General features: G+C 44.9%; 1 protein-coding gene across 10 annotated transcripts in view; it reads left to right on the top strand.

The window, feature by feature from the left end:
* Positions 1 to 15,660, top strand: part of HMBOX1 (homeobox containing 1) — a 123,385-nt gene that overhangs the window by 73,056 nt on the left and 34,669 nt on the right. For all 10 annotated transcript variants that reach the window (XM_064651206.1, XM_064651205.1, XM_064651204.1 and 7 more), the window contains exon 6: positions 6,476 to 6,629. In XM_064651206.1, the coding sequence (XP_064507276.1) occupies positions 6,476 to 6,629 (154 nt within the window). The remainder of the gene's footprint in view (positions 1 to 6,475; positions 6,630 to 15,660) is intronic.

Below are 15,660 nucleotides of genomic sequence, written 5' to 3'. Positions count from 1 at the left end.
AGAGTCTCAAAACCCCTGCTTTGTGTGTGAGCTGAAAATCAAGAGGCTCCAGCTGCCAATTGGCCTGAGACTGCCTCAGATTGAAGTTGGGTGGGTACAAAGTGACAGCTGAGCCTGTTTCTTCTGTTAAGCATCTAGAAATTTGTTTTAAAGAATGAAAGTGCCAAGGAGCCTTGGTTTTTGCACTGGCTGGAATTGTGACATTCAGGATCAGCAAAGTTCCTGGGTACAACCATCCAGTATCAGCTCCGTGGAGAGGCTGGGATTGTGCCCTGCAAAGTGACTCCCAGACATTTCCCTTTGATGGAAGGTGTTGCCTCCAAAGTAGTGGAGAAACTTAGAGGGTTTTGGAAAGTGTATTTTGGGGAAAAAAACCCACAAAAATCTGCTCCAGATGAAACCTGTTGTGTGGATCTTTCCTATCACTTTGCATCTTTTCTTGCCAGTGTCACATGAAGCTGTTTAAGAAATCACATTCTGTGCTGGGATAAGAGAAATCTTGTCCAATTCAGCACTAAAATCTTTATTTCTTTAACTTCTTTCTTTCCCCATATCCACGAGCTCACATCTCCTTTGTCCTTTTGCTCTTGAGAAGTGTCTTAAGGAAGGAAGACTTCCAGCACTGAAGGATGTGGCTTAAATAAAATGAGTCCATGTGAACCTCTGCTTTTCTTTATGCACACATGGAAAACCTCCTGGAAGAGAGGTTGTTTGAGTGTAACCTTTTTCCCAATAAGAAATCTTAAACAGCATTTTCAAGAAGTGTAAAAGGCAAATTGTTTCCTCTGCCTAAGCAAAGGGACTATTTGGATGCACTTAAATTCCTTTTAGAACCAAATAACATTTGGTTTCTTTTAAGGCACTGAGGTAAAGGGAGGAACCTTCAGCTTTCCTGCAGCTGTGGGGAAAGTCTGCTTGAGGAAAATGGGGTTGTATTTATTTATTTATTGTAGGATCATCCACTGCTTTGAATTACTGCCATCTGCTATATTGCAGGTCAGAGCAGGTAGCCAGGAGATAATTAACAAGTGTCTTCTGGAAGGTACCAACCTTGTCCAAAGAATCCTGGATTTAAATTACTGTTACAAAACCAATTTAGAGACGAAGTTTTGGATCCTACTTGGAGTATCCTGTGATTAGTAGACAAACCACTACATTCTGCTGCCTCCTCTAAAGCCAGAAAATGAGGAAATCAGTGGAACTTCCTGCCATGTTCCCAAAGAAGTGATGCCATCACTGCACTCTCTGTAGTGTGAAAGATTGTCCTCCTTGGAGGAAACTTGAGAGATTAAATGACTGGCATGTGCTTTTTTCTGTTTGCTTGCTTGCTGAGAAGTGGCATTTGGCTTTCTGTTCTCAGAATTCCCAACATTTCCAATTCCAGCTGCTGGGGACAAAACCTCAGTCCTTTGAGTGACAGAGTCAGGTCTCTGTGCAGAACACCTGCATATTTGAGTTACCAGTGGGCACAGTGAGGTCTTTGGGAACTAATTAGTTCCCCAATTTCTTTAATTCCTTGTCTTGCAAAGCTCAGAATAAGTCCAGACTGAATTTGTGTAATGGAAAAAAACCTTTCACTTAAAATTGAACCAGTTTTGAAGGACTAGGACAGCAGATAAAATCAATTTATAAACTGGGAAGGAGGAATAGTTGTTTTGTGTGGTAAGGACTGGAGATCTCTTGGCAGGCCTGCAACCTTCCCTTGGTTCTGCCAGTTTTTCTGTACAATTTGTAGAATTCACCTTTCACTTTCCCATCTCCTCAACAAAGGTGAGCCCCATTCCCTGAGTGTGACACCCCTGCTTTGCCTCACAGCAGGGCCTGTCTTTTACTGTGCTTATATAAGCAAAAGATAACTTATAAATATATAAAAAGATTTTATTTTAGTTTTTTTTTCAAATGTAGAATGGTGCTATATAATGCTTTAAATCATCCACAAGCTTTCCTGCATCTGCCAACCAAAGAATTTCATGTTGGGGAGCCTTAAGGCAGTTTCAGGACACTGCTGCTGTTCAGATGTTGCTCCTTTGTGGAAGAGCCTCAGCAATTCCATCACTTCCATTCTTTTCCAGGTTTCTCTGACCTCTTGGATGTGCTGTTTGTTCCTTGCTTGGGTTTGACTGCTGGTTTGCATGGGCAGTTTCTGTATTTCTCCTGTCTCTGGTGGTGGGTGATCAGACAGCAGCAGGCTGGAACGTTGCAAGAGAGACTGAAATCTCATGGACCAGGGGGAAAAAAACCACCCACTTATCTTACTGCTTGCAATAATCTTGCTCCAAAATGTCTTAACCAACGTTTTCCTGGTAGGAGTGATGTCGGAGTTAATGGCATTGCTGTGAATTCCAGTGTTCTACTGGTTGTAAATTTTTCTGGGAGGAGTTGCCATTTAGGGTGAAAGGTGGTTTTTTTTGTTGAAGGGGAGAAGTCAATGCTAAATGCAAGTATTTGAAAGGTCTTTAATCCAATTAATAGGGATGCTTTTCATTTAGATGGCGCTTTTTTCAGACAGGCACCACTTGTCCTGTGGTTTGTGGAGGACTGAGAGCATTTTGGCAGTAGATAAATAGTATATATTTCAGAAGCCAGTATATGAGTGCAGAGAGTCCTGCAATGTTCTGACTGATTTTTTTCAGAGCCCATGGGTTTTAAATAAATAAATATTTCTTTTTAGATTGGTAGTTGTTTCCCTGATTAGTTTGCCTGACACTGGGTCTTGGACAATGTGGAAAGTTTGTTATGGAGTAACTTTAACTTGTCTCTTGCCTCTTGTAGTGCAAAGTGAAGCTGGCACCCAGAAATGATGTGTTAAAGTTACAGATGGGTACAGACTGCTTCCATTTAGGCTGGGTATTTATTTCTGCCAGTCTTCTGTAATAGGAAGGCAGCTGTGATCACCTTGAAGAGAACCCTCTGCTCTTGCTCCTTGAACAAAAGGGAAAATGAGAGGTAGTTATTGTCAAGATGTAGCATCTCTTGTGTTATTCCCACAGCAGTTCTTGTTGAGCTCTAAAAGAAAAGCCAACCCAAAATCAGGGGGTTTGCACTGGGAATGGATTGTTGATGATGTGCTGTTTCCCAGAGCAAACAGTCCCTGCTCTGATCCTTTTCATCCAGGGCAGGAGCTCTGGAAGGAACTTTTTGCTGTGCTGCTGCTGATCCAAATCTGCCCTGGCTCGGGAGGAACCGAGAGGTGTTTATTGTGTGATCTGGGGTCAGCCTGGCTAAAAATACAGTGAGACATCTGTTCTTATCAGTGCAGTGGAAGAGAGGCACTTGCTGCAAAGGCTCTCCAGGAAATGATTCCTTGGAGCTGGGAGATGCCTGAGGCTGGGAGTTACCATCCTGTGCCTCGCCCCTGTGGCAGGGCCTCTGTGGGGATCAACAGCTGCATGTGATGCTCTTACAGCAACTCCCTTTCTTCAGGATGATGTCTGGGATGTGCCAAGAGGAGGCAGCCCTTCTCCATGAGGAATTCTGAATACAGAGAGAGCTGCATTCCAATGGGGAAGCACCAATCTTGCCTCCTCTCCCCAAAAACCCACCTGCAGGATCCTCGAAGTCATACCTTGCGTTTGAGGGAATTCAGGTTTGCACAGAGAAAACCCAGCACTGCAGGAAAAGGGGCTCAGCACTGGCAGGGAGTGAGAGGTGCCACTTTTGCTTTCCCTCTGTGAAGGCAGTTCTTCCCAGACAGTTCACCTCTACACCCCTGAGAGATGTCTGGCTGTTTGATGCATATACTGAGATGAAAATCTCATGCTGCATTTTCTCCACTCTTGTCTGCTCAGGAGAGAAGTTTCACTTCTTCTTCTTAAAAGCTGTTTGAGGGGTTTATAAAAAGATTCTGAACTGGTGACTGGGATGTAACTTAGTAAGTTATAAAGAAGTGGAACTGGGTGGTGAGAAGGTTGGGATGAAGCTTTAGAACAGCAGAATAAATAGGATCCCCAAGTGCTCATTGAATTGAGGGGGATGAGGAAAAGCTCCAGAGTTGGCCTACCAAATGTGGCAGCAGTGCATGTCAGGAATCCTAAATGGTTTGGGTTCAAGATCACCTTGTTCCACCCCTGCCATGGGCAGGGACACCTCCCACTGTCCCAGGTTGCTCTAAGCCCCATCCAACCTGGCCTTGGACACTTCCAGGGATGGGGCAGCCACAGCTTCTCTGGGCAACCTGTGCCAGGGCCTCACCTCCCTCACAACCAACAATTCCTTCCCAATCTCCCACCTCTCCCTGCCCTCTGGCAGTGGGAAGCCATTCCCTGTGTCCTGTCCCTCTATCCTTTGTCCCAAGTCCCTCTCCAGCTCTCCTGGAGCCCCTTTAGACTCTGGAATGTGCTGGAAGGTCTCCCTGGATCCTTCTCTTCTCGAGTTGAACCCCCCAGCTCCCCCAGCCTGCATCCATGGCACAGGGGCTCCAGCCCTTGGTTCATCCCGTGTCCACTCTTTCCACACATACATCCAAGCTCATTTTGGGTCTCTTTATGCATTCAGATCCTTCCCTCTCTGTTTGTGGTACTTGCTTGTAATTCTCAGCATATTTCTCTCTTATCTGCTGCTGATATTGATGTTACCCCATAGAAAAGAGAAATAGGTAAATTGATCCAGCAGGGCTAGTAAAACAAAAAAAGTACGTTATATTCAGCATGTGAACATATCAGTAGCAGCAGCAGCAGCAAATTTATGCATTCAATGCAGATTTTTTTCAGCCTCTGTCTGAAAAATCTCAGAAAAATTTCATGGAAGGACTTACCTTGATGTTGGTCATCACTGATTTTCCTATACTCTCCCTGTGAAATTAAACCTTCAAGTAGGGAAAGTATATTGCTATGACAATGCAGGGAAAGTGAATTTCTTTTCCTGTTCTTCCCTGTTTCTTTTTTAAATTTTTTTTTTTTCTAAGGAGGGACGTTTTGTGGGTTTTTGTTTGTTTTTCAATTTTTGAAGTGTATTTAAAGCTTGGCAACTTGACACCCACCCAGCCCCCTAAAGTGTGCAAGTACTAGAAAAACCAGATAAGGAGCTTTCCTTGAAATGGCCTCCCAGTAAAATTGGCACTATAGGAAATATTTCATGTTTCAATAAAACCCAAGTAATCTGTGTGGGCTCGTTAGCTGGGAATTAGTGAGAGGCACCGCGTGTTGTGTGTGCAAGGCAGAGATTGTGGGACTTCACTTCCTACAGGCTCCTCCTGGGTAACATTTGTAAATTGTTTGGAGCTCCACTACCTGCCACAGATGCAGTGAGGAAAATACTCCGTGTGCATTTCTGGGAGGGAGCACAGCCAAGTGCCTAAATAGCTCATTTCTTGCTTTTTAGCTGCAGGAATTTGTTTATTGGTTAAACTCTTAAGTTCCCTTGACCCTTTTACCCCGTTGTGTATTAGAGGAGCAGTGTTGTTTCACTACCACAGTCTGTTTGGATGATTAAATCCCAACCCAGAGGGGTTTGCTGTCTGTGTGTGCACAATTCTGTGAGCAGAGCTGCTCCTCCTGGATCTGCCCGGTGCAGGAATTCCGGTGGAGAATGCTTGTGGGATAGAGGTGGTGATTTATCTTTTCACACACCTTTTTTTTTTTTCTTTCTGTTTTGCACACAAGAGCAGCTCTTCCCTCCCTGTGGGGGAAGTCACTGAGCACAAAGCTGTCCTTCAGAACATGCCCTGCTTTCCGTCCTCGTGTCCTGTCCCAGGTTCCCGTCCTCACCCAGGGATGTATGAAAGATCGATCTCCCAGTGTGTGCCTTGATTTATCTTGATTTATTAACTGAGAGGCTCCTGTGGAAAGAATCAGGGGTGAGTTTCAAAGGGGCCTTTCCTGAAGGCATCTTGCCAAGTCCCGTCTCGTGCTTGATGCTTTCCAGCTCAGAGCTATTGAAAGGAGAAATACATCCACAGAAGGGGAGCAGAAGAGGAAAGTTGTGGTGTTAATCTGCTTTCAGTGACTTTTCCAGGCCCCCTGGCACCCGTGAGCCCATGTTTGCACAGGCCACAGGTTGTGCTTCTGTTGGTGGAGCTGCTTCAGGTGTTCACTCAGCTCTTTGGACGCGCTGAAATACCGTTGGTATAAATTTTCCATTTTGTTTCCTGACATTGCTGTAAAATTAAACAGTACTTGCTGTTTCCCATTTTGTGACAGACCAGGTGGCAGCACAGCCTAAATAAATCCCAGCTGGGGCACAGCTCACCCTTTCTTTACAACCCTTTTCCTCTTGATGAAGACAGGACAGCTCTTCCTAAGTGCCTGTCAGCTCAGTTATGTCTCCTTAGACTTCCATGGTCAGCTGGTACCTCTCTGGCTTGGAGGTTGGGGATGGCAACTCTTAGTGTATCTTTAAGGTGTCTCTGTTGGACAGTGCTTTACTTTTTTAGTGTGAATGGTTTCACCACCTGTCCTGTCTTTTTTCCCACGGACAGGAATGAGAGGATGGGCATGACTTTTAACCCTCTAAACCCCACAATATTTGTTATTCTTAGGGGCCACACTAAGCATGAGACCAGCTCCTATCCCAGTAGAAGAGCCAGAATGGAGACAGACGCCTCCCCCAGTCACAGCTACCTCTGGGACCTTCAGACTACGGCGAGGCAGTCGGTTCACGTGGAGAAAGGAGTGCCTGGCAGTCATGGAAAGGTAGGTCACTCTGGGGCTTTGGAGGTGGGTGTTTTAAACCCAACTCAAGTGTCCTTTTGCCTGCTCTGGTGAACAGCAGCACTGTTTTCCTGGGCGTGTTTTAGCATCATGCAAACCTGTAATTGATTCTAGAGAGTAGGAGGAGCTGTTTTACCTCTTGTGTTGTTTAAAAAAATGTAGCACTGCTCTGGACAATCTCTCTTTTTTTTTTTTTTTAGCCCCCAGGCATCATGTCTTTAGCTCAGTATTGGTGTTCAGCTCTTCCTTTGCTTTTGCAGAAACCTTTCCACTTAGCCTAATCCAGACTCCCTCTTGGTGGGGGTCTGCACTCTCTTTACACTCTGCATTTCTCCTTTCCCACTTTCCTCATTTCCCCTCGTGGTGTATCCGGGTATTTTATAGTTGGTACTGGCATTTGGACAGCGCTGTGATTGCTCAGGATGCAGAACTTTGCCTAACAAGCAGTAGATTCCTTGTCCAAAAAGGCTCTTACAGCCCTTTGTATGAGCTGGGAGCAGCACAGAGCAAAGTGGGTCTTTCAAACACATCTGCAGAGTGGGAGGTGATCATTAGAGCTCCCAGCCCTTCAGTCCTGCAGAGACAGAGCACTCTGAGCCTGGGTGTGCTTTGCCTTTCCCTCTGCTCACAGTAATGTCTCTTTTGTGGATAATGTTGTATAACAGGAAAGGGCCAGTGAACTCAGGTGTAGTTTAGGGATGAATGCTTGTTTCTGTTCACGGCTAAATGGCTGGGAAGAGTTTTCTCCCCTCTGAGGGCAGGAGGAGCTTCCTTTCCATGGAAGCACCATGTTTGTGCTGCACTCCTCTGGTTTGCAATTCCAGTGAGACCTCGGCCAGCAGATCTGTGGGATGTGCTTTTACCATTTCTATAAAGCTCCTCTTCCCTCCTGCTTGCACAAGGGCCTGGGGAACTGATTAGGAGCAGGAGCTGAGGCCCAGCTAAGACTGAAATCCTGAGCTCCCTTGGGAACACAGGATAGACACACTTCTGTGTGGTCACAGGCCATCACAGAGTCTTTGCAGGACTGGAACCAGTAACTAAGTGTTTGTTTCCCTGTTCTGGCCTGGCACTGCATTGATGTTTTCAGCTTAGGCTGGGTGTTTCCCCGAAGGAAATATTTGAAATCTGTTCTGCTTTGCTGGACTAAGCTAATGCAAAGTCCTGGGATCTGATTGTACAGGACTGTGTTTTCTGTGTCCCCCTCCACAGAGGCAGTACAGGATGTTTAGCACTTTAAAATGCTTGTATTACTGTCCTGATGTGTAAAATGACAAACCACCACAGCTCTGTGTGCCTTCAGGACAGCACCATCTCCTGATGAACCCTCTGTGTATGAAATAGTTACGCTTGATGTAGAATTAGAGCTCTTTGGACGTGGCTGTTTTCATTTTTTGGTTTCTATCTGGCCTGAAGTGCAGTAACTGCTGTGATTTGCTGTTTGAATCCTGTTTGTGCCTCAGACACCTCTGTGGGGGAACACAGAGCAGAGGAAGAGCTGAGCAAACCAGCACTACCCTTTCCTCCTCCACACCTCTCCTCAAGCCTGTCTCTGCTGAGACACTCTCAGAGAACCTGTGGTGGTTTGATGTGCCTGTTAGAAAGGTGTGAGATTTGGGTTTGGTTATGGAAAGAAGCAAATCAGTGCTGAGTTTGAAATCACCCAGTTGTGAATGCAGATACGTAATCGCTCGATCTTAATTTTTCATTAACTTCTTTTCTTCTTGGTTGTTCTTGGTTTTGTTCTCTGTGCCTTGTGCTCTGTAAGGTCTTTGCTGCAGGGGTTTTCTTCTTATTCTGCTGCTGCCACATCACCTTAATCCTGGCTTTAATGTTAATTTACCAAGCCCTTGGTAGGTCACCGTGAGCACTGAGTTTCCCAGCCTTGTGTGGGGTGTACTGGAAATCAGGGCTGAGGAGTTTCATTCAAGGCAGGACCACAGTAAAAGTGTTGTATGGCAATAAAACTACCCCATAAAGCAAGCTGGGAATATGGTTGTTAAACTGTTGTGCTTTAGTAGGCCTAGTGAGCTGGAGGGATGAGCTGTTTTATGTGACAGGTTCTGAAAGAGTGGGAGAAAAATGCTCTTCTGGGAGCCCCAGGAAGAAAGGAACTAATTTCACTTACAAGTCACTGGAGTCTTCCAGGCTTGTCCATAATGTGGCTCATAACAGCAGCAGGATGGAGGTAACCAGATTCCTGGCTGTCTGGCCCAAGAGGTTGGATTTCCTCCATGCCAGAGGGTCAGGAATAAGCATTTGGCCACTAAAATGGTGGTTGGCATTGCCTGTGGGCTGGTGCTGTTTGTTGGGTAATTTGCATTTTCCTCCCAAGGGTTAAATTTTGACTGGGAATGGAGGCATCTCACTTTAATGGGCTGTTTTCCTCCAGGAAGTGCAAGTTCCACTGCATTGTGTTTGTGTGTCCTGCTGCTTTGGGAACCTCAGCTGATAACTGTCCAGCAAGGAGGAACAGAGATGCAGGAGACAATTCCATCCAACTCATATGAGGGTTGTAGGCACCTCCCTCTCTAATTGCCTTCTGCACTTAGAACTGACTTTGGTCATTTAGTTTAAAGCCTGAAGATAAGAGGGTTGAATCTAAACCTTACTGGAAACTCTTGTGTAGGTAATGCAGAACTTCTTCCTTCTGGATGTTACTGGAATGCTGCATAAACAATTTTTGGGTGAGGGTGGGGGTGTTGACCTGCTCTGTCAGTTAATTGTGTGCTTTTGAGTTGTATTCAGTTGGTGAGAACTGCCATCACTAAAAGTCGATGTGTCAAACCAGCTGAGAGCACTTCAGGGGAAGGACCTGAATTTGGTTGCAAAAATTTGATGGATTTGCTTCCTGGAGCACTGAAAATGCACAGCACCAGTCAGGATTTGGCCCATGAGCTGAATGAGAAGGGTGAGGGTTGAAGGGCTCGTTTCTCTTTTTTATTTTTTAAATATTGAAATCAACAAAAATTCCAGTGCAATTAATTATTATATTGGTGCCAACCTGATAGGATTAAGATTAGAGTTAGGGCCATATACTTAGATGTCTGATGTACCTAAGTGTCTGTGTACAGGATATGTGTATTAAAGAAACTAATTGGTTTATACTGGATTTCCAGAATGCTGCTTGTGGTTTGTGTAATTCAATTCTCCAGTCTTCCCTGCTTTTTTGGAATCCTCCCAGAGTAGTTTATTAGTCTCTGGGCTTAGATTTCGGACAATGGATTCGGGTCTCTTTTCTCCTTTTATTTATTTATTTTTTTTTTTAAACATCTCTCTCAATATTTATGCTGTGAAGGTTAAGAGGAGCAGTAGTTCCAGAAAGTAAAGCTCTATATTTAACTGCAGACTAGGTGTGGTTCAGACAACTGCAGTGCAAAGCTCCTTCTCTCTGCTGTGCTACTGATACCAACCTTGACCTGTTCCCTCCTGGAGCCTCCTGCCCGTGGAATATGCTGAGTTTTGAGTGTGTCGGTGTTGTCGTGTGGCTCTGCCCTCCTTTGGGAACAGAGCTAAGGCTGCAAGAGTCCTTTCTGTGCAAACCTCAGGTTAAACTTGAAAGCCTGTTTCTGCTTCACTTTCCTGTTCTTTTTCTGTTACTTCTTGTCCCACAGATAATTTTTATTTTTCTTCTCTCTACTTTACCTCTTTCTTTTCAACCCCTCTCGTTAGAACCAGAAAATAGAAAATTCCCTCAGGGTTTTCTCTTTTTTTCTTTTTTTAAACGAAGCTGTGTTGTCTTGTCGTTTTATTTTCTTTATTATTATTTTTTTTCCCCAAGTGATTCGTGCTTCTCCTCTAATCATGTGTTGGAGTTGAGGTTTATCTTCTTTTTCAGGCAAACAGAATAACTAAGATTGGCAGCAGAATCAGTGACTTTATACCCGTTTTAAGGCACTTTTGTCGAGTGCCATTAAAGACTGGAGGGGGGGTTGAGTGTTGTTTTTTAAGTATACACTTTATCCAAAGATTAAATTAAAAAAACTGTAAATTCTGCCCTAAACAAAAATGAATAATTCATCAGTTGAACGTATTTCAGTTTGTCTGGGGAGCAGAGACTTTGCTTTTTGGTTGAGGATTATTTGGTTTGATTTTATAGGTCTGATTTTTTTTATTTTAACACTTGTCTGTGCTTGTGAAACTCCTTTTGTAAAGGGTGTATTTAGATTAAATAAGACTGAGATGATATAGATACCCATTATCCCCATTTCATAGGTGGCAAAACAGAGTCAGGTGTTTCACTTGGCTTTATTCCCGAGAGAAATGGGTTTAGATTTCTCAAGATAGGAGGGTATAGTTTCATGCTATAGCTGAGCTGAATTAACAGTTTGTCACCAGCTCATCCTTAGGTGTTATCCTGCCTCACCACCCTTCTCAATTCCCCCTCCTCCTCAGTTTCCCTGCTCCTGCCACCCTGCACTGTGCCAGATATGTTTCTTGTCTGATGGAAATAGCAGCCAGTTCAGCTCGGTTCAGGGAAAATAAATCCTTTTTGTTCCCCCCCCCCTGCATTTTCCTGAATTGGCTCATCTTGCTGTGCAGGGAGGGGGTGCCAGAGCTGTCCAGGGCAGAGGACAGGGATGCACAGCTGGGAGCACAGGGAAGGGGAAGTTTAACAAAAGATGGATGGATTATCCCTGGTGGTTTTTTGATCTGCTTGGGTTTGTTCTGGTTTTGTTTGGTTTGAGTTGGGTGAGTTCCTGGTTTCATTAAAAGCGTGGCCATACTGGCAGTTGTGCTGGCATCATGGAAGAGGGGTCTTTTGATTTTTCCAAGGAGCAGGAATGGATTAGTTCCATGAGGATTAGAGAGATGGAGCACCTGTCCTGTGAGGAAAGGCTGGGAGGGCTGGGGGGGTTCACCTGGAGAAGAGAAGGCTCAAGGGAGACCTGAGAGCCCCTTCCAGTGCCTAAAGAGGCTCCAGGAGGGCTGGAGATGGACTTGGGACAAGGGACAGGAGGGACAAGACAAGGGGGAATGGCTTCCCACTGCCAGAGGGCAGGGTTGGATGGTATATTGGGAAGGAATTCCTGCCTGTAAGGGTGGTGAGGAACTGAAACAGAATTCCTAGAGAAGCTGTGGCTGCCCCTGGATCCCTGGAAGTGTCCCAGGCCAGGTTGGACAGGGCTTGGAGCACCCTGGGCTAGTGGAAGGTGTCCCTGCCCATGGCAGGGGATGGAACTGGCTGATCTTTAAGGTCCCTTCCAACCCAAACCATTCTGTGATTCTACACTGTGGAAGTTTTACCCTCCTGAAAGAGGCACCTCCATCCCTGTTCCCGACGAAGTGGTGCCGGGATGGGCCCGTGGAGTCCTGGCCGTGGTCCTGGCCCTGGGCAATGTCAGCCCTGACATGGGTGATTAGAAATCCTTCCGATTGTGAAAGCTCTATTACTGCAGCTCTCCCGAGCGCCGGGGCTTCCACGGCTTCCCTGGGGAAAACGAGAGCTCTATTAGCTCCTGAAATCCAGTTAGGAAATTTTCTTAGTTAATTTTATCCCATTACTCTTAGTTATGTCTTCTAGCAGAACCTTAATACCGGCCCCATAGGGGATCTAAGTTTCCTGTGCAAGGCTTTGGAGGAGATTGAAGTTTGGGATTCATTGCGTCTCTCCCTTTCCAAGCTGCCAACAGAGCAGGAAGTCGTGTCCTTCGGCCTCTTCCATTAGGCTGGTACATTGTTAGGAACAGAACATCAGTTTCTCATCAATATAACGATGTCCACGGAGTGCTGCTCGTCTTTCTTGGCCTTGCTGGGAGGTTTGGAGTGCTGGGAATTGTGCTCTGCTGTCCCTGTGACCCTCAGATGTCCTTGAACCTTTTGGTGACTCGCTGTTCTCACTATAAAATATCTCCTACCTCCTCTGGAGCTGAGCCAGGCCAAAGGAAGGGTGAGCAAGGTGCTAAAAGCCTCCAGTTTTTGGGTTGCCAAGAAATATTTGGGTTAGGAAAGACTTCCTGACTTCAGGAATGGTGGAGCATTAAGCAGGTTGCAGGAATTACAGAACATTTCTCAGGAGCAAATCAGCTGAAATCTGTCAGGATGATTCTGAGACACTTGATCTTAATGCAGAGGAAAACATCAGGTGATTTCTTTACATTATTTTCCAGCTCTTTCTACTCTGTCATAAGGTGTTTGTTAGTCAGCAACTTGCAGTGGGAGGTTCAACTTCATTAAGTCCTTTGAGACTCAGGGAGTGTGGTTTTTTGTTTGTTTTTGTTTTTTTTTTTTTAGGATCTTTGCAGTTCTTGCCTGTGAAATGCTTTGAGATCTGAGCGAGGGCACTTTGCAAAGGCATCCAGCAAAGTTCACTTTGCTGTTCAGACCCAGGCAAGATCTTTTTATTGCCTGAAAGTTCAAGTGGTTTGGCTCAGGGTCATTGCTGTATGTCTTCATAAAATGCAAGAGCAGCCATTTTCTGCTTGACACAGGATCTTCCTTATTTTGCATCAGATCAAGCTCTGTTCCCTCTCAGACATGCATAATATACAAGCTTCCTATTCTAATCAGCTGTAAGCAAATCCCAGTTGTTGGGCAGATTGCAGGCAGTAAAATAGAATGCAAGGATGTCTGTCCAAAGTCTCGCCAGACTCTGGTTTCCTCAAAGATCCAGCACTTAATGAGTTATTTTCCTTGTTAGAGAGCTCAGGTGCTTTTTCTTTCTTTGTGTTCTCTCTTTTTCTCTCTCTTTTTTTTTTTTTATAATAAAAGAGATGATCTGTGGGAGGGGCAGCTCCTTGCAGCAGACTCTAGATAAAATTTTTGTATCTGCCAAGGTCAAAATAACTGAAATCAACATTTACAAAAAGGAACTTTGTCAGTCTGACCTGTAACAGCACTGCCTGGTGCTGTAAACCCACATTTTAGGGATGGGAATTCTTCTCTAGTCCAGATACTCTCCTGCATTTCTGCAAGACCAGTTGAGATACTCGGTGTTCACACCTGGATAGCTGGTGTGGCTGTGGACAAAAGCTCTTATCTCTTATCCTGTATATATATATTTTTTTTTAATCCTGCTATTGTAGCTCTGGGCATTCTTATTATTCACATAAATATGTAATTCCTTCTAAATCCTGCCAAGGTCTTCAGGGTACTTCTGGAGAACTAATTATACCTGGTTTCATTTTAAATGCTAAAATGTGTTTAAAAAGTCCAAGGTCCCTTTGGCCTGAGTATCATGAGAAAGAAGAAGGCAGAACATTGCATTTATCCCTCCCCATTTGCAGTATGTGCTGCTATCAATGTGCTGCTCATTTATCTCCTCTCTGAACTCTCTTATCTCTTCTCAGATGCCAAGGCTTCCCTTGCCTTTAATAATATTAATTGTCACTCTTCTCTGGACCTTTTCTATTCCTACATTCAATTTTTAGTGACCCGGGGCAGGTGAGCAGGGACCCAAGCAGAACTGATTTCCATATTTCCAGGGTGAATATTCCAGCTTATACAACAGCTGCATCTGATTCCTGTTGTTCTCTGACCTCCAGCCCAGCATCTGTATTTTTTGCTGATCACTTTTGTGTATTGACTGAGAGTATCTTTTCTCTGAACAGTCTTTCCTGAAGGATTACAATAATTTGGATGCACTCATATATGTGAGGGGTTGGAATTTGTTCCTCTCTGTGTGCATTACCCTAAGACAGCAAATAAAGTTGAATTATGAGAGTGTTAATTGCTGTGAATTTCAAAAATACCTGCTTTATTTATATCCAGTATAAATAATTCACCTTCCAGAACGTTATTAACTGTTAATGCCAGTCATCTTAGGGCACAACTTCTCTGAGCCCAGGGCTTGTGCTCTGTCCATGCACAGAGCCCAGTGCTCTTTACAATCATGTTGAGACCTCTAGATGCTGTTTGCTGTAAGGACACTGTGAAAATCCAAGTCTGGTGCTGTGATTTCTCTCTCTTTGAGGTTTTTTTCTTTGCCAGCGCTTGACTTGCTGTAATCCCTCATGGTGTTCTTCTCCCTGTGACTGCTCTGTTCAAAAGATGCAGAAGGAATTGGTAGCAAAAAGCTCATATTAATAGTTATTAATTGCTGTTTTCTTAGCTGTTACCATGAATTCAGGAGGCAGGGCAAGCCAGGACATCCTTGTCACACAGACTGTGTGAGGTGGCCCCTGACACCTTCAGGCTGCATTTTGTGTGGCTGGTTTATAATGACTTTGTTAAGTCACTGTGACCAGAAAGACACAATGCAACAAAAGCACCAAAAAGGCAAAGCCTGACAGGGCTGGGGATGCTGCTCTTCCCAGTCCTGGAGAAAAAGCATTTGAAAAAGCATTTGCCTATGGAGATAGGCTGGGAGAGCTGGGGGTGTCCAGCCTGGAGAAGAGAAGGATCCAGGGAGACCTTGGAGCCCCTTCCAGTGCCTAAAGGGGCTCCAGGAGAGCTGGAGAGGGACTTGGGACAAGGGCTGGAGGGACAGGACGAGGGGGAAAGGCCTTGAACTGAAGGAGAGCAGGGTTAGATGGGATATTGGGCTGTCCAGGTCCAAGTTTAGCTGAAGGAACAGCCATCCCTCAGTGCGGGACCCACCCGACCTGTAACTTTACCTGTGGAAAAACCCACTGGAGTGAATGACAGAATTAAATCCTGAGGGATCTGGAAAGCATTCAGGAGGAATCAGAGATCAGGTTGGCACCTTGTCCCCTCTGCCTGTGCTGCATCCAGCTGTCAGCAAGGAGGATCCAGGAGCATGGCTGGATTTGCCCATTCCTGGTTTCTGGAACTGTGCAGAGTGTTCCTGCTGACTCTCACTGCAGCTCCTCTCTGAACAGAGTCCAAACCTACCTCGGTGAAGGGAAATTCTCTGCCATCCAGTAACAGATGTGAGGTCTTTATGCAAGTAATAAACAGAGTAATTACAAGGAGAAGTGAGGGAGGAAAATTCCTAAGTAAAACTCCTTAAGTGTGTTGCATCATGTATTTATGGGCTCCTTGGTCAGGCTGTGGAGCACTTAAAAGAGACTAAAAAGAATGTTCTCTCAGAGAACTGTATGGGCTTTACCCA

The sequence above is a fragment of the Pseudopipra pipra genome, chromosome 3 (assembly GCF_036250125.1).
Source record: "Pseudopipra pipra isolate bDixPip1 chromosome 3, bDixPip1.hap1, whole genome shotgun sequence".
In the NCBI taxonomy this organism is placed as follows: domain Eukaryota; kingdom Metazoa; phylum Chordata; class Aves; order Passeriformes; family Pipridae; genus Pseudopipra; species Pseudopipra pipra.
Note: the sequence above shows the minus strand (reverse complement) of the source record. Positions and strands in the feature narration are given on the sequence as shown.